The sequence below is a fragment of the Antedon bifida genome, chromosome 2 (genome assembly GCF_963402885.1).
Source record: "Antedon bifida chromosome 2, ecAntBifi1.1, whole genome shotgun sequence".
Lineage (NCBI taxonomy): Eukaryota > Metazoa > Echinodermata > Crinoidea > Comatulida > Antedonidae > Antedon > Antedon bifida.
In genome coordinates, this window is record NC_136227.1 from 31,475,444 (window position 1) to 31,494,884 (window position 19,441).

Below are 19,441 nucleotides of genomic sequence, written 5' to 3' on the forward strand. Positions count from 1 at the left end.
ACAAAAAAGTACTTGTGACTTTGTAGAACAAAACAAATTTATTTTTACAATAAAACATAATAATAAAAACTAAAACGTATTGGTACATACAATATTAGCACATATGGTTATTACTTTTATTATCATACAAATTGATTAAAGATGACTGGGCTCTGATTACTGCATCTACGCCAATATCAGTGAGATTTGATATGCAGGAGCAATGAATGTTACTATATTAAATTCCAATGAATATTTAGTTTTTACCTTTAATGATAATAATCTGAGATTGTTCAGTGAGTATGTGTTACATGTATAGATCTAATATTTCATTCTACTATATAGAAACTGTATATATACAGTAATTACTGATAATAATTAATACTGTATCTACTGAATGATATACAGTAGGCCTAAATAATGTCTATTGTTTCAATTTTATAGGAATTTTATATAAGATATTATAATTAATGTACTCATACTAATGATCTATAGACCTAAATAATATACTATATTGTTTCAATTCTATAGAAATTGTATAAGCTATAATTTAATAGCTTTGACCTAAATAATGTACATTATAGAAATTGTAACTATAAGAATAAGATATGATTTACTGATAATATACTACTGATATAGGCCTAAATAATGTACTACAGTATATTGTTTCATTCTATAAAAATTGTATAAGATATAATTAGTATCTAATAATTCTGATATGGGCCTAAATAATGTACTATATTGTTTCATTATAGAAATTGTATAAGATATAATTAGTATCTAATAATACTGATATGGGCCTAAATAATGTACTATTGTTTCATTATAGAAATTGTATAACTATAAGAATAAGATATGATTTACTTATAATATGCTACTAATATAGGCCTAAATAATAATGTATTGTTTCATTCTATAGAAATTGTATAGGAGGATATAATTAGTTATCTAATAATACTGATATGGGCCTAAATAATGTACTCTATTGTTTCATTATAGAAATTGTATATAATACTACTGATAACAGTGATATATATATTTTTTATATTTCGATGTTTTTTAATGGGCAACTGACTCTTTGAGTTATAGTAATTGTTTTGCTTTAGTTGCCCCTGACCATTGTGCTCTGTTCTGTTATGTATCTGTGTTTTGGTTGAATAAATAAATGAAATGAAAAAATGAAATATAAGGCCTAAATAATGTACTCTAATGTTTCATTTATAGAAATTATATAAGAAGGATATAATTAGTGATAAACTGATAGACCTAAATAATGGCTCAGTGTCTACTTTAATCTATTAGATACATATTATTAATTATCGAAGGAGAGAGAATTATTCTTTTGAAATATGACCTTTAATCTGTTTTAACATCTGTTACTTTGCTATTTTTTTTAATCATTCAAAAGGCATTATAATTTGTATACTACTGCAGTAATTAACAATATACAGTAGTTTCATAAAATGTAAAGTGTTTCTTTAATTTTATAACTAGAGTACTGTAGGTATCTTCCCTGTGAGGCATTGGTTGAAAAAAATAATAAATAAACATTATTCTCCTTGTAATTACTTGCTTAATAGTGGTGTCTCGAAGCAGAGGTCCTACTTTTAACTTGCAAGGGAATTTTGGGTTTAAAATGTATAGTTTTTATCAAAATTTATGACATCTCCATTTAATAGTATTTTAAGAATTATTTTCAGGTACAGTACATTAGACTTAAAGTCTTTCTGACTTATATGAGCCTCCCCCCACATGATTACTTCATTGTATTTATTATCCTGTATGTTATTGTGTATTGTGGAAATAAATTGAATTGAATTGAAAATTGAGGGGAGTTAATGGGTATAAAGGAACATCATTTGACTAATTCTGTCATTATTGAAATTTTAAGTGATTAAACTTTCTTTGAACTGTCTGTATGGCTACATTTAGCTTTCTAGAGTAGGCATTTTTTTTTTATAAAAATGATTATAACAATAATCTCACCATGGAGTACAGGTAATTATTACGCTCTTCAACATTAATATTGACTCAATATGATAATAATTATTAGCATTATTCTATAATAATGATTTTTGATATTAGCTAAGTCTGTCCCTGTCTCAGGGGTATATGAAAATCATAAAGATATGATATACATTGCTTTTTCAGTTTCACATTACAAACAGATCATAAAAATGTATTTCAACCATATCTAATTACAGAATTATCATGCAAAATAATTCTACATAGATGTTCCAATTCTGATATTTAATTTCATCTTATATTGTTATTTAAACAAAATTTGGTTCATAAATATTATTATGTATATATTTTCATAATACCATATATTACATAAAACTAAAAATTCTTTCTTAAAATTCAATAGTCACAAATTTTGAAAATTCAAATTAATACTAATTTCTTCAAATAAGAGTAATTTCTTCAAAGAAAAGTAATTGTGGTATAGTGATAGATTTTGTTTTTTGTTTTCTCTCAGTATGCTTTTTAAAAAATAAATTCCATATATCTTTCCATACTTCATAACGATATTCTACAATTTCTGAATATTTCTATTTCACTATTTATTAATTCACATTGCGGCATAGTTTCACAAGATATGAACAAAATTGAGCAATTGTTTAAATTTTATCGTCAAGTACCATTTAAACAAATGGCACATTCAATACATACTTTTCTCTCGTTTAATCAATATTTTTACGCACAAAAATATGTAAAAGAAAATAATATCAAATGATTAAATGATTTCTTTACTGAATATATTATAGGAATTGTTTCAACGCAAGATGCTAAATAATAGTAATTTTGTAAGATTTAAACTGATAATGTCATTCAATATTTTGTGATGATTGCCATTAAATTTATCAAGATGTTTAGATAATTATTTTAAATTATTTATCTCGATTTAATATCAGTGATGGAATTTATACCTCAACAATGTAGTATGCTGCCACCATCCTTCCAAACCATACACGCTAGTTGGTACTGAATATTATACATTTTATCTCTCAAACTAAACTCACTACATATATATAATATAATCCCAAGATATTCCTATGTTTATCATTTTAATTTCTCTTTTTCAAAATCAAATCTAACTTTAGTGGAAATCCTAAATGATGTCCCATGGGTAAAATTTAATATCATAAAGTTCTGTCTAAACAATAAAAAAAATGTGTTTCTAATATTCATTGTATACCTAGTCTTGCTCCCTGTGGAGATATAGATTTGTTTACTGTACCTCTATCTGTTAGGAAATAATAATTATATTCCAGTTTATACTGTACAATACCTGATTGGAGCCATGGTATATTTTTAACTACACTATGCCCCTAGTAAGTAATGGATTTTCCCAGTATCATCTTGCATCTAAATTAACAAAACAAATGATTTGTTTTTCTCTCAGACAATCAAGAATGAAAAAATGGAGACTTTACACAAACCATTAGAAGAGAAAGTAGTCAAGTTAAAGAAACGCAATACAGAGCTGGCTTCCATTGCTAAACGACTTGAGGAGAAAGCTAGGGAATTGCAGAGAAGTAATGGAAAAACAGTAAGTCTTTATTTATTATTCCATACCTTGTTGTTCTATTCTTCTAATTACAGGACAGACAGACAGACCCCTATGGAAACAAGTTTTTGAGCTTATATGGTTATCCTCTTGCTTACAGATTGTATTTATTTTGTTTATATAATGTATTTGTATTTTGTGTTCAGATCGAGAGCAATAAAAAAACAGATTTAAATAATCAAGTTTAATTGTTCTTCAATGCAAGTTTTTAAATAATAGAGGGCTCACTTCAAACTCAGATGAGCGTCACAATCAAGGAATCCACAGCGTTAGCCAATCAGTGGAATGCTTAATTCATTGCAATATGAAAGAATAAAAAAAATGTGTCCAATTGCAACAAGTAACCATTACAATACGTTTTCTCACAAACGCCATGTAAATGTAAAAAATGTAATTATAAGTGTCCTCCAGCGCAACATCAGTAGACTGAAAAAATTTGGATTAGGCCCTCTACAGACTCATGGCACTCGTGCAGCGCATACTCAGATGAACAAAAGGAGGCTGATAGACCAGTATACCGGGGTAATCCCTACTCTTTCGAAAGATGCACTAGGTTCTTTAAAGTGCACACAAGTAAAATGTGTCCTTAATTTTCCAAGAAGACTTGTTCAACCTGCAAGACTATTGTATGTCCGAGTAGAAACTTGAAAATGCTTGGATTGTATGGCTATGGTTTGCCTTTACTGCTCAGTCACTCGACGCATTGATGTAATAGAAGATCTTTCTAAAGCTCTGTCAACACTATCAAACTAGTTTGAAAAAAAAAGTATGATGTGCCCAAATATGTTAGTGATATGCCCAAATATGGTAGTGATATGACATCATCATGTCCATATATGGGCATACTGTATCACATTTTATGTTTGAAAGTTTGATAGTGTAGACACTTGTGATTTGTCATCTGTAACTAATATAACATTTTCCTATAACCTACCATCATATCTTTTATTTTGCTATAACCTGATGCTAAAAGTTAGGTAGGGTCGATAAAGAAAAAGATCGAGTCATATTCAGTCATCATTTCAGTTTAATATGAAGTACATTTTTATAATTTAAAAAGTAATTATATTATGTTGTAACTACAATCCAGCTAAAAGAAAGAATAAATAACTGTAACTACAAAATCAATGCTAGGAATTAAACTAAATGTATCTTTTCAAACCGAATGCAAATACATTTCTTATTTAAAAGAAGCAATTTTGCATTTTCAATGCTAAAAGCTTTGAATCCAAATCAGTTTTTAAATGGCCTCCGATTTCTTGAGATGAGTGGTTTGCCTTTTAACTACATTCCTTTGCAAACTGCCGGCATATTATGGCATAATTATGTCACATTTACGAGTCGTCAAGTATGATCGTGACCAATCTTGATAAATCCCAATTCTTTACACGCTTGCAATTTTTATGACGCCAATTATCTGTTAGATTTACAAAAACATATTTATTAGCTATCAAGTTTGTCTTGGTATGTCCCAATTAAATGCTGAATATTCTAGTATTTAGTTTTAAAATATGCTGATTACTGAGAGACCAAAAGGACAAGACTTAATAAAAAGAACCTTTGTAATAACTTATCACCAATGTCCACATAAACAGGTATAGCCATTGGATGAAAGCAGTACCAATTTGCGTAATTTTCTTTGTTGACTTTTTATTTCTAAAATAGTGGCACTATACAAAAATGTCAACTATGATAAATAAATTTAATGCTACAAATTACAATCTTTATATTATTTGCTGCCCTCTATGCACAATAACTTTACACTCTTTCAAAGTGACTATGCCCTCTATAGTTTTGTTATTTAAATTGAATTGATTAGTATCAGATTAGAGGTTTTGATTAAATCAATTTCAGCAGATAGGCTACAAAATTACATTTATTATCATCTATTATCATCTATTAGTGGATGTTGCTTACTAGTTAGTACATGTGCGTGACTAAACCCATTGTGACAGGCAGTGAGATGGTTTATTTTTTCATGTTTATCGTCTTAAAACTTCCACCCCTCATTCTAATTATTTTATTTATTTGTTCTCTCCATTAAAAGCAGAGGAACTCTCTCACAAAGAAATGATATGGAATAGTTACATTATACTTAATAGCAAAAAATGGAAGCAAGAAACCTTATAATACTATAAAAACAATACATACATTGTTTAGATAGGAAGAGAGATACTGTAAATAAAAACAATGGAGGTTAATCTTGTTTACATTCATTTACGCACATTTACAAGTCCAAAATGTATATTAAAAACGTTCAGCCATTCTGATTTGGTTTAACTCGAAAGAACATCTCTCAAAAATAAAAAAAATGTTTTATAAACCTCAAAAGTTAATTATGAAAAAAAGATAGAAAAGAGACAGAAAATAACAATATAGATAGAAAAATGACAATAATGTATAAAAGAAATGTTGCAGCAAACCACAAAAGAGAGAACAAAAAGTTAGTTATTATTAAAATTATCAAAACCCCAAAAAAATTATTTAAAATACTTATAATTTATTTATTTATTCAAATATCCACAAATCACAGAGAAAAACTCAATTGCTTGGGATTTACAAAAATATAAATAATTTAGAAATATAAAAAAATAAACATCAAAAACATCAAATACAAAACTACAATTTACAAAAGTTAAATATTTAAAAATTGAGTATACGTAGACACTATCTAGATTTGTAACATGTCTGCTTATCTGTTCCCACCGACGCTCATAACAGGGTTGGTAGTGATGCGTCAGTGAATGGCTGGGGTGACACCCATTAAACCCCACTAATCTAAAATCAATTCACTCTGCATTATTCAACGTCATTCTACCTCTATCTGCATTGTATGATATCGCATGTGATAATTTATCTTTATAATCCGAAACCCAATTTTTTAAACCAAATTATTAGAACTGAACAGACTGTATATTACAGTATTTTGTTCGCCAGTTTTAGATGTAGAAGATAAATATTTGTTTTGAACATTTTGAAAAATACTACTGTAAATAAAATAAATATAAATTGTTGAATGAAGTGCCCACTGAGCTAATATGAAGGTAAATAATTGTTTTCTTTTCATATCGATTATTTCATGAATTTTGTCATTTTTTATTATTAGTGTAACATAGAATTTCAGACAGGTATTACTTACATTGTAAGTTAAATACAAGCCAGGCAAAAAGAATTTCTCTTTTTGATATACAGTACTATACAGTACACCAAACATAGAGGGCCTCCTTTTATTATGATTTATTTTTCAAGAAACACGATTTGACTATGCAGATGTTGTGTAAAAACATATGAGCATGTGCAGCGTGAGACTATTTTTCCTTCACAGGCTATGTAGTCGATTTGCACATCGTGAAAACAAATGCTCCCTATGTACCATCTAAACATTTGCTTTTATTAATAAATATTAAAATAAAGCAAATCTCAACAATTACAATTTAACATTTGTTTGGAACTTGCCCATAAACAAGGAAGCAGTCATTAAAAACTAGGGACCACCATAGAGATATTATATATCTCTATGGGACCACTGAATTAATAAAGTAAATAAAAAACAATTGTACAATTGTACATAAGATATTTATTAGTACTAAACAATATACAGTAATAATCCTTTATGCTGATTCTATTCCAAATATGGTAACAATTTACCATTTTGTCAGATAAACAACTGAAGAATACCTACAATAATTGATACCGAAGAACAATTGAAATAATTCAACAATTAGACTTACTTCTATTGATTTTACATGTAAATTTAAATACTGGGTTGGACTGTTCTATTTGAATAAGCGTCATTTAGGTGCTACTCAATATTGCACCTATACATTCTATTGTGTGTAGTATTATTAAACAATGTAGTGTTATTGATTTTGTTAGCTGGTTTTACCCCTAATGAAGAACACCTGAGTCAACCTACAAAGTACTTATAACATAATTCATGTTTCAAATATTGTATTTTCTGTATTATAATTTTACCTGTTATACTTGATATAAAATTACCCGTTTATTGCTTTATGTATTATGGTGACGATATTTGGATTAATAAATTGAATCGCAAAAAATATGTTTATAGTTGTAATACAAAGAGAAGAACTGAGTATTACTTTAGTCTAATTGTGAAGCTATTTTGCATCATTTAATTTTATCATCTCTCTTTTATATTGTTATTCGTTTACTGGACCAAACTGGAAGGGATACTCTTTAAAGATGGTTTAAATCTTTCTTTTTCTTTTTTTTCTTTTATTTCATTTTTTAAAATAATAAATAAAATAAATATTGGTATTAAAACTAAAATTTGATATGAATATTGAGTTCGTTATGTTTTGTCTGTAAGTAATAAGCACACTTTCGATTTGCATATTTATGTTGTTAAGAAGATTTTTTATATCTTGTGACTAACTTTCCATATTGTCATCAAATTCTCATCTCATGGTCGCCATAGTCATAGCAAATGCCACACTCTAAAAACTGGAATCAGAATCAGAATTTCTTGAGGTCCAAAAAGAAAACCAGACATACGGTATTATAGGCAAGTCCAAGGAGGTCTGGTATTGGGAGAGTTGACAGTAATGTGTTTCAGACAATAGGATGAAGTGGAATTCTCGTGTCCATATCAAGAATCTTAGATCTGACATGCGACCTAAGAAGCCGTTCCCACGTCATAAGCATCTATAAGCTGTCAACGATACAGATAAATTTACGTACGCACAAATCAAGTTGAAATGGAATCGTTGCAAAACCGTTGTTGTTGAAGCATTGATCAGTTTTTAAGATTTATTTACGACCAAACTAAATGGAACATAAATATATCATTAATATATTTTCCGCATGATATCTATTTCAAATTGCTTTCTATTTATATAAAAGATGTTGTCGTTTCTGTGAACATTTTATGATTTGTTTTTTCATCATTAAACGCAATTTAAATGAAATTTTATGATTTGTTTTTCTTGGATTAAAGGAAATTTAAAGGCACTAGTTTGTTTGACTGTCAAATTGAAAATTTTATATTTATTTTTATGTTCTTTTTTGCATCTGTCGATACTATAGTTAAACTATTTTTTCAAATAAAATCAATCATATGAAGTAATATAATAAATATGTTATATAGTTGATAATGTAATGATATAGGTGATTTAATCCCAGGTGGGCTTATTCCTGGGTCATTTTGGTAAAGCATTTTCTTCTTCATAATTCTTTCTCACAATAAGCCCACTGGGCTTGTCTGATGATGTATGATAACAAGGACACAAGTTCATGTGAACTGATCAAAAAAACATTTTTTAAATTACTAAGTGCTCATGTACATTAATGCTTTTGTCATAGAAACCCATAGGTGATAATAGATCAATGTCTGGCTGTAACAACATCAGACCAATTTAATCATTGATTTAGTCTGACTATGTTTATTTCTTTTACCATATTCTAATATTACAGTACTATTATACCATTGTAGTTGTTTATTGAATATTCATAATCATCTAAGAAAAGGGGTCCTGAAACATCTACCTACTGTAATAATAATGGATATGGCAGTCTATTCTGTGCTTATAGCTTACCCTGATAAATCGACACAGGCCTTTTCCTTTTTCCTAGAGAAGACTGGTACTGGTACTGGTTCAAATAACCGTCTCACAGAGACATCTGGTAGCCATTGACTTAAAGTTGGCATTTTGATGTGTTACTTTTAAATGTACAGTATGAGAACATAACTCTAAATGTACCAAGAGCCTTATATGTGCAACCTCTCCCATGCATTTTAAAACACGCCATTGCTAGTGGGCATAACATAGAAGGGGAAAATAAATTTACATTTATTATACAATTTCAGTACCAAACTAGAGATAGAAATTTAATATCGATAGGTGGGAAAAGTAGTACGCTGAAGGGAGACATATATTTACATAAATTTGCATATTGTTTATTGAATAATGTCCAATCACCTAGAGACAGAGCTTTAATATCCAGGTGGACCAAGTATGCGGTAAGGGGACATGTATTTGCATAAATCTGCATTATTTGTTGTATAATTACAATAATCTAGAGATAGGGCTTTAATCCAAGTGTGTGTTAGAGTTGTTTGGCTTTGCCTTGAAAATGACAAATTTTATACTACTTCAGTGTTGGCCTTTAAGGCTTAACATTTGCTCACATTATACCATATGCCAATAACTAAGTTACTAGTATGTGTTTTAAGTGTGAGGTCTACAATACATACTTAGAAAAGGATTTTTATCTTAAATTATAATAAAAATGTCTTTTTTTTTCAATAAAAAAGTTAGTCAAAATAAAGTACATCTCCTAACAATGTGTAAATAATTATCTTTCGTTAATAAATACTGTATAAATAATTAGATATTCAAATATTCTATTAATATAATGAAAATATTAATGCAATTTTGTTATAATTCTATTACATTAGTCACCATATGGATTGATTGTTTTTCAGAAAAAATAGCTGAAAATCTGATCTAAAAATAAACGTTGCATGAGATGTATAATTGGTCACTAGTTCATGTTCTTTTGTGAACATTGAATGCTATTGAAATTAATTATTCATAAGTTTGTGTGGCCTTGTGCATTCATTTATTGTTTACACGTTTTCTATACCACACTTCTTCATTACATAAGACGGTCTGAAGGTGAGGCATACGTTTGATAATGTTTTCCTGATTGAAATTTAGTGAACAATGATTGAAAATTACGTGTATATCCTGGCAAATTACAGCATTTAAAGGTGGAGCAGACACAAATCGAACAGTCATCAATTTTGTTTAGGATTCGGGGAGGATAAAGCAAATCGGTTTTTGACGCCTTTGATGAGTGGGTGCGAGAAGTTATTCAATGTTAATTGGTGTAGTCAATTAATCATGGGCATGAGCGGACAGCCTTAGCTACACAGCGTATCATTCGCTGCCCTCTATTAGGCTTTCAACTGGATTAGGCGGATAATCAATACTCAATTTTCATGCAAATACAACTCACTCAGCTCACTGTGTATCATTTCAGTAAACACATTACCTGGTAATGATTGGGGCCATGCACCGTGCTAAGTCATCAAATCCGGGCTTTTAAAGGAATTTTAACGCCCTCAATCAACATTACTGTTTGCGGAAGTGGATTATATTCTGGATTCTAAAAGTGAACTTTTCTACCAGAGATGAAATTTTGTTTTTGTGTTTTATGTATAAATTAATTTTAGAATTGTTTAACATTGTGCATATCTTCTGTATTTAGAACACTTGTGATTATTGGATTATAAGAGATTATCTGGGATTATTATTATGAGATAACAGCTAATGCAAAGTAATGGGAAATGTCTGCATATTCAATTACAATATAATAACGTAATTTTCATAAGCAGAGAAACGAACAAGAACCGACGTCGATACTTTTTAGCATAAATTCATCAGTTTTTTAAAAATGTTTTTGTGTAACCTGATAGTTTGATTGACCTGGCTGCGACAGAATAAGGTATTGTCTTACGTACTTTGCGTTCAAATCGAAGTTGTTTCAGAAAACTGTTGGTAATTTAACGTCAGCACTCCACGGTACTTACTATCAATTATAAGCACTTACCTGTAGTGTGATACGTAATACTTGTCATCATTTTGCTAATACATGAGCAACACATCACAGCTTATGCAATTTTTTATAGCCTCTGGTTTTTTATACTCAATAAATTAAATCTAAACTTGATATTTTAAAACACTTTAAACACTGGAGGATGGTGATTGAACATGTGGAATATTACTATATTAAAAACAGATACAATTTTCAAGAAAATGTTTCTGATGTTAAAGCGGTGAGTTCTTACAAGTAGTTGGCAATAGGAATAATTGGAATTGACCAATAACGATGGAATTTGATCCAACTTTAACAATTTATTGCAATATTTATGATGTTTAAACTGATGCTTGTAGGTATTATTGAGTAACATTAATAACATCAAGAAGACACATAAATCAAGTCTTTTAGCAAATAAGGTAAAAAGAAAAATCTTTACTTACAATTCGTTTGCTGAATACAATTTTTGCAGCCAAAACAAATTTAAAACGACATTTACTGAAGATTTGAAAGCAAGTTTTCTTGTATCATCATTTGTATTTGAACTTTGGTATGGTTTATATTCAATGACGGATAGAAGATTTTGGATGATAAAATGTGTTGACAATTTTTCATCTTGTTGTCGTATTTAACGATCATGCTACCATCGTTAAGCCTATTTAACTCAGAGCAACTTGTGAAAAACGATAACAGCAAGACATCAGATTTTTCATTGTTTGGATATTTTGGCTCTTCAGACTCACTCAGCAATAATAATAATAATAGTTCAAGCACTCAAAACACATATGGTGCCACTTATCCAGCTACTGAGAGTGGAAATAATGAAAGAGTAACAGTTTCGAAGCAAGACAGTACAGGTAGTGTTCAAGGAGGATCTGATAGGTATAGTACTCCTGATGAGTACGACCCTGAAGAGCCTGGTAGATTTTTAGACAGACTAACAAGTACACATCCAGAGGAAGTTGTTCCTTATGAAAATGGATTTGATAGCTCGACATCACCTAGCCCTACAATGAGTGGACAGAGTATCTTTACGCACCCTTCAGACCCTGGTATGCCACCTATAAGCGCTAAATTAACCAGGGAAGATCTGAACGGTAGTTATATTAAACCACAGTCAGAGGATAAATCAATGTTCATGAAGACTCTTGAATCTTCTCCACTTGGATTTTTCTTCAAAAGTGATGATGGTAATTCCAAACAACCTGCGAGTTCAAAGGTGAATTATGGCCAGCATCTTAATCCACCACAACATGCTCCGTATCAATCGGCAGCAAAAACGAGAGAAGAGAAAGATACACACAGGAGTAGTGCTACGCTACCATCGACCAAACCGCCATCATATGAAAGCGTTCAGAAAGATAGAACATCCCAATTAAAAGAAGAAAGTTATACATCACTTAATGGATATAGAATCAATGGACATCCGAGAGATGAGAGTATGCATAATTCATATAATGAATTGAATGTTTCTGGTGCAAAGAATGCATCAGGCCAAAATGGACTAGATCGTCATCATAATGGTAATAATTATACTCCAAACCAGAATGGATTTCTACATGAGGATTCTAGAAGATACATGCCTAGACAAATGGATGACATGTATGGTACAAGTTCACATCAATATGATGGTACGTATTTGTCACGCCCGAATGAAGCAATGCCTAATCAATATGATAGACTGTATCCACAGCATAAAAAGCCATCTAATGGTCATTCTTCTCAACCTCCAAATACAGATCGTAAACATGTAACTGCTAGATCTCGTAATTTTCAAAAAATGCATTCGGATATGTTTCCCACAATTCATGAGACCAAAACACAAGAGTCGTTTACTTATCCAATTCCGGCACCTCGCAGTGGTGTTGAAGATGAGAAGCAGAATGGTTCTACTGGTAGTAGAAAAAACTTGCCATCAAGACCTGCTGAGGAGATTAAACAGCCACGACCAATGAACACTTCCTTCTATGAACTATCGTCTCAAGGAACTCGATCTTCAGTTAGAAGGCGATCCAGTGATATCGATACAAGACATTTGCCTACGCAATCAGCACATTGGTCCTTCACCGGAAAACCTAAAAAATCAACGCAGTTCAGTTATCTTGGGAAAGATTTACCAGAACCAAAAACTGTCTTGGGTTCTAGAGAAAACTTAAAGAAGTTTGCCAGAGGAGCTAAAGCAGAGCAATCTATACCCAAACACTCACAAGAGAAAAAGGAGAATGCAAACCAAAAGAAACAAGATGATGAGTCGTTTTCATTTTTTGGAATCTTTGGAGGAACCGATGATCAGACAAAGAACAAAGATGATAGCTCATTTATGGGATACTTTAAAAGTTTTCAAGAAACGGCAGAGAAGGAATTAGAGGACAGCACATTGCTTACAAATATTTTTGGCAAGCGATCTACAGCAAAACCATCAAAGTTGAATTCGGTTGCTGTGTCGTATCACAGAGGGATACTATTCTTTGGTCCGTTGTATGGAAAAGTTCCTTTGAATGCTTTTCGCTGTGCAGTCCGTCTTTATTGTAAAAAGATTGATGTTGGCAAGCCTAGAGACGGCCAAGATGCGCGCACATTTGCTGAAATGAACTCACCAAGTTATAAAACCCGAAATAGATCTTCAGAATTTTTTGATAAACTAGATTCATTGGCAGAACCATCAGTTTCTGATAGAAATTCAAAACATAACACTTTTCGCTCAAGCAGAAAAGATTCCAAAGATTCTCAACCAGAGATTTCATCTCCAAAAAAGATGGCAGAACCATCTCGTCTAGCACCGTATCCGGTTGAACCAGATATGGCTTCTATTAGCCCTGACATCTCTGAGCAGTTGGATTACTCCTTCGTCGACGATTTCTCTTCTGCTCCGTACTTTAATCGCAAAAAAGACAGTTTGAGTTCCAGTAATTTTGAACCAAATTCAGAAACTGGTACCAATGAAACCGGTGCCAATGAAACTGGTGACAATGGAACCGGTGCCTTTGATTCACAACACCCAGCATCCATATTTTCTCTTATCGAATTGTTTAATAATCTTGAAGAATATGAACAGCCAGTTAAAGATGAGCAAGTAACTCAGGATGCTACACAACTTAAAGCTAATGATACTGAGGTAAGGTTCATAATAATAATACTGCACTTTAATTCCTTTTTTTTTTAAAGAAAGGAGGAAATTCAAGTACATAAAGGTATACATTTATTGATTTTTTTAACCTTCAAAAATAGAAAGCTGAATATTGAATACATTTAACATTTTTATGTACATACAGTAGATATTTTTATCACAAGGACGCATTATTATTTCATTGACACCATATTAAAAGGACATTATAAAACTTCTCAATGTGCCTTGTCAATGTCATTATGTCTTCATATTTGCTATCAGATAATTATAACTATGTTATTTTACTACGTGTGGAAGCCATAATTTAAGTTCTGTATTTTACTTGTTACCAAACTTTAGTTTCAAATCTTTATACTTTTTAAGTATATATCTTCATCAAACTCCTATACTGTATTTTTAATTATTGAACCATCTACTTATCATGTTGTTTTGTATTCTATTAAGCCTACTCTAGGGTATAGTCTGTCACGCAATAATAACAAACATGACATGTTGTGGCTTAGGATCAATCCCATATTTAATCCTTTCATGTTTAAAAAAACTACACTTGTCTGTATTATACTAATACAGTAGAACCTCTCATTTTGGCAACTAGGTGCAATATTGGTTCTAAGTTTCAGGGGAAACTTTCCCATATGAAAATAAATGAGGAGACATATATGCTCTGACACTATGGCCAACCTCTTTACAGAGGAGACATCAAGGGAACCATAATATAGGTTCTTCTATTAATCTTCATTTTTCATGTTTTTGGGGGACAATACATCTTTAAAACTTTATTGATTAAAACTTTTGTCTTTTTTGTCTTTAATTTAGAAACAATATTAATTACCCAGTATTTTTGTAGAGTATACAAACTGTCTCCCTGGCCTCCAAAGTCTGAGTATAAAATGAAAATACATTACAAAACACTTCATCCATGTTGCCTCTTAACTTTAGTAATAGGATCATTGCCTAACTTAAATCTATTATAGATAGATCCAACAATGTTGATCGTGTTGTATGTATGGGAGATATCCTTTGGAGAAGTATCGGTCTTCTGACTATTAACTGCGCATGTGTCAATCTAAAGTTGGACAAAATGCTTTTGGCTGTGCCAGCTAAAAATATATGCTAATTATATGCTAATTCATATTCATCAAAGCATTCAAAACATCATTTGAAAAAAATACAAACACACATTACTTCACTTAGTGTTCCACTTAAGATTCCAATAGCATTCCAATGTTATTCCAATTACAGTTTGTCTAGAACTATTAAGTAAACCAACATTTCTATTACATTTTAAATGTAAACCAAATTGCAATTTTTTTTTTAAATTGTTAAATAATGTTCTAAAAGAATACTTAAATTAAATGAAAACTTTTCTATCAGAAGATTAACATCATGAGTGTGTTAAAGTTAAAGAAATTCTAAATAATGTCCATTTGTATTTAAGTACATACTGAACAATTCACAAAGAGCGCTTAGGTTTATCCAGTTGAAAAACCAAGCAAAATAAACATTTTATCTGAATCCTTATCAAAAAAACGTTTACTAATATTGTAAAAGAACTAAATTTATTAAGTTAAATATTCCAATTTTTCAAATGTTCATTTCTAATACTGAACATTTACAAAAAGCGCTTAAGTCTATTCAGTTGAAAAAGCACCAACCAAGCATATTAACATTTTATCTGAATCCTTATGAAAAAAGCGCTTTATACTAATTGTAAAAGAACTCAATTTAATAAGTTTAATATTACAATTTTTCAAATATTCATTTCTAATACTGAACAATTTACAAAAAGCGCTTAAGTCTATTCAGTTGAAATAGCACTACCCAAGCATATTAACATTTTATCTGAATCCTTATGAAAAAAATGGTTACTAATATTGTAAAAGAACTCTATTTAATCAGTTTAATATTACAATTTTTCAAATGTTATGCAACAGTAAACAATAAATATTATACAATATGATATAATAACGCACTTCAATGAAAATACATTAAATGCACTTTTTATCCATTATTGGAAAAACTCATTTTGTATTATCTTTTGTAAAACGTAGAATAAAAGAAGACAAATGAACAAGTAATTTAATACATGTACTACAAAGTAAGGGGTCATATAAACATTTATTTTTGAATTATTATTATGATCTAAATTCCGATATGGATTTTTTTATAAACCATTCTCTTACAAATATTTGTTTTTATTACATTTGTACCGAAAGGTAATATTTATTTTTTAATTTTAACAAGGCTTTCGGTACAATTCTTGTCTCTGTCTACACTGTCAAACTAGTTTGAACAAAAAAAGTGCGATTTACCCAAATATGGTAGTGATATGCCGAAATATGGTAGTGATATGACATCATCATGTCCATATATGGGCACATCACATTTTTTATCACATAAAGTCTGATAATGTAGACAGAGTTTTATGTTTCATATGAGTTTCCAGTTGTCATCATAGTCTTTGTTTTAACACTATACACATTATGTTGAAAATAATATATTTATGTTTAGACCTTGTAATATATTTATTAAAACTTGTTAAATTTGCACATATATAAATTATTAATGCACTTTTTAAAATTAAATATTAAAAAAATTAATATATGTTGCACAGAACATTGATTAGATTAAATACTAATGAAGTATTATATGCAAAAAAAAGTTAATTAATTCAAGATCAGTTATTTATGAGAGATAGTGCTCCTTGTTTAGACAAAAAAAAACTCACAAATACAGGAGGACGTATAACAACTTGACAAAACCTGAAAAAATGTTGTACACCTTTACAATGAAATATGGAAATTGTGTGTTATTGAGAATAGCAGTAAAATTCTGATCATTTTGATACCCATTACCCCAACCTCTCTCTGTTTACCTTTTTACACTCATCTTAGTGGTTCAAATGTAAAACCTGTACAATTGCTGTCATTTTTCAATCAATCTTTATTTCCATCATAATTACAAAAATACAATTATTAAGATGGAGGACGCATAACAACTTAGGCAAAACAAAGAACAAAAATGACACTTTTTATTAATTTTTTTTTTTATTTCAACGATATTTTAAGAGTGTGGTCCATCCAGCTGAAGCTGATCATTAGGGACCCTCACAAAAATACAATAAAAATTAAATTAAAATAAATATAATTTATAAAGAAAAAATAAAGCACAAACAATTTAGAATAAAAAATTAAATGAATTAAATTAAATTGGCCATCACAGAAGAAAAATAGGAAAAAGGAAGCAACTAAACAATAAAATTGCATTGCCCATGTGTGGATTACGTGTAGAAAAACAAGGCCAACAGCCATAAGTCGCGTGCTAAAACGCATAGTGATACCGGACCGACAGACAGACCGACCGAAAAATACTGCATCCAAGAATCAAACACATTTCTGTACAAACTCTCTCTTTCATAATTATTATATAGATGGTTGTATTTACACTTGCATTTTTACACCACTGGTCCCTAAGGTCTCGAATTGAAGGCTTAATTGGAGTAGAACTTGTATCCAGTTTGATCAACACTTAAGTTGTTAAATTGATTATCTGCGGTAGTGTATGTGAAATGATAATAGTCAATTGGGGACGTATTATTGATGTTAAAGGTGTTTAACAGTAATGTCCACACTTTGAATACGTGGAGTAAGTGATTTGGTCACAAGTATGATATGCAGACTACTGTAGTAGCTCTGACGTACAATAATAAAGACATTATATTTATAGTGAATATTTAGTTCAGAAACAAATAGATAATAAAAATGCACCTTTGTTAAGCTCTGTGCAAAACTATCAAAGTTGTTCAACAAAAAAAAGTGTAATGTGCCCAAATACGGTAGTGATATACCCAAATATGTAGTAATATGACATCATCATGTCTATATATGGGCACATCAAATTTGTTTTGGTCACATAAAGTTTGATAGTGTAGACAGAGCTTTAGATAGGATAAATTGTATTGAACCAACAGTTCCCTTTTAGCCTCAGAAAATGTTTTGAATGGGATTTGATGTGACTTCTCGGTTGACCGAAGATATGCGGTAATGTTAAATAAGATTTATATCCAGTAAATAAACATGTGTGCCAATTACATATATAATTATGATCATCCTGAGTCTATTGACAATCTTCCTATCCCTAGAGCTAGCAATCTGCAATCAATAATTCCTAGTCTGAAAATCAATTAATATGATTGGTTAATTAGCTAAACTAAATACCGCTGGTTGTTTATTCGAGTTAATATGTTCATTGTCAGCCTATGATTCTAGCTGATTATTTCCGCTCTTTTGCAGAACTATTTAAATACTTCTATATGCAGGTCGGTGTTATCGTATCGTAAATAGAAATATAAATTCTGTTTGAGTTATTTGTAGTTAGTTGGAAGTTATTTATTGATTGGATATACGCAAGTCATTTGCGATACTTTAAAACAGATATCTTATGTTTGTTGTGGAGTATTGTATTTTCTCCATGGTTAAACTATACTAGTAGCCAACGTGTGCAATGAACCATGATGCTTTGGGTCAATTTTCGCTTGTTCAATTCAAACATGGCTCGAATTGTATTTTGACTTGACAACAATTTAAAGTAGATGATTGATTTCTTAGTTTATTAAAAAACAGAATACAGTAGTTAAGGAGAGACCTTTTGGACCCAACTAAGAGGCCTTTTGATAAAGGTGTCCCTTGAAGATGGGTTTCCCCTTATTCGTTTCTTGAGGAAACCTTCTCATTGATAGGGATGTCTGAAAGCAGGGTTATACTGTATAGTGATCCCATGGAACTAAGCCTCCCTATAGAATCCATGTAACCATGGACAATTTCAGTTTCCCGTACTAAATGTTTAGAGGCCTATATAAAGGCAACCAAAATCAGAAAATTATTTGAGACACTGGAAACCATTTTTGTTTCTTGTGAACAATACCATGTCTGTTGACAGTTTTTGTCATCAGATATATTAAGCATGTTTAATATTGTAAGACGCAGCAAACCCCGACAACTCAGAGCGACAGGTTGCATCATATCACCTTGTCCAAGTTGGTCTTTAGAAGCCTAAAGTACTACACATCTTTAAGAAACGTTAATCGTTTATTGCTATGTCAAATGCAGATTCAGCGTTGCCTGCGATCGTTAACTCTTTATCAATATCAATACTATTTCCTCTCACAGCTGATAACAATTTCTATTAAAAATATCCAT

At 30.4% G+C, this 19,441-nt stretch overlaps 1 protein-coding gene across 7 annotated transcripts in view; it reads left to right on the forward strand.

Annotated features, from left to right (window-relative positions):
* LOC144834590 (peripheral-type benzodiazepine receptor-associated protein 1-like) overlaps window positions 1–19,441 on the forward strand; it is a 114,786-nt gene that overhangs the window by 16,717 nt on the left and 78,628 nt on the right. For all 7 annotated transcript variants that reach the window (XM_078689446.1, XM_078689448.1, XM_078689447.1 and 4 more), the window contains exon 4: window positions 3,386–3,532. In XM_078689446.1, coding sequence (XP_078545572.1) covers window positions 3,386–3,532 — 147 coding nt within the window. The remainder of the gene's footprint in view (window positions 1–3,385; window positions 3,533–19,441) is intronic.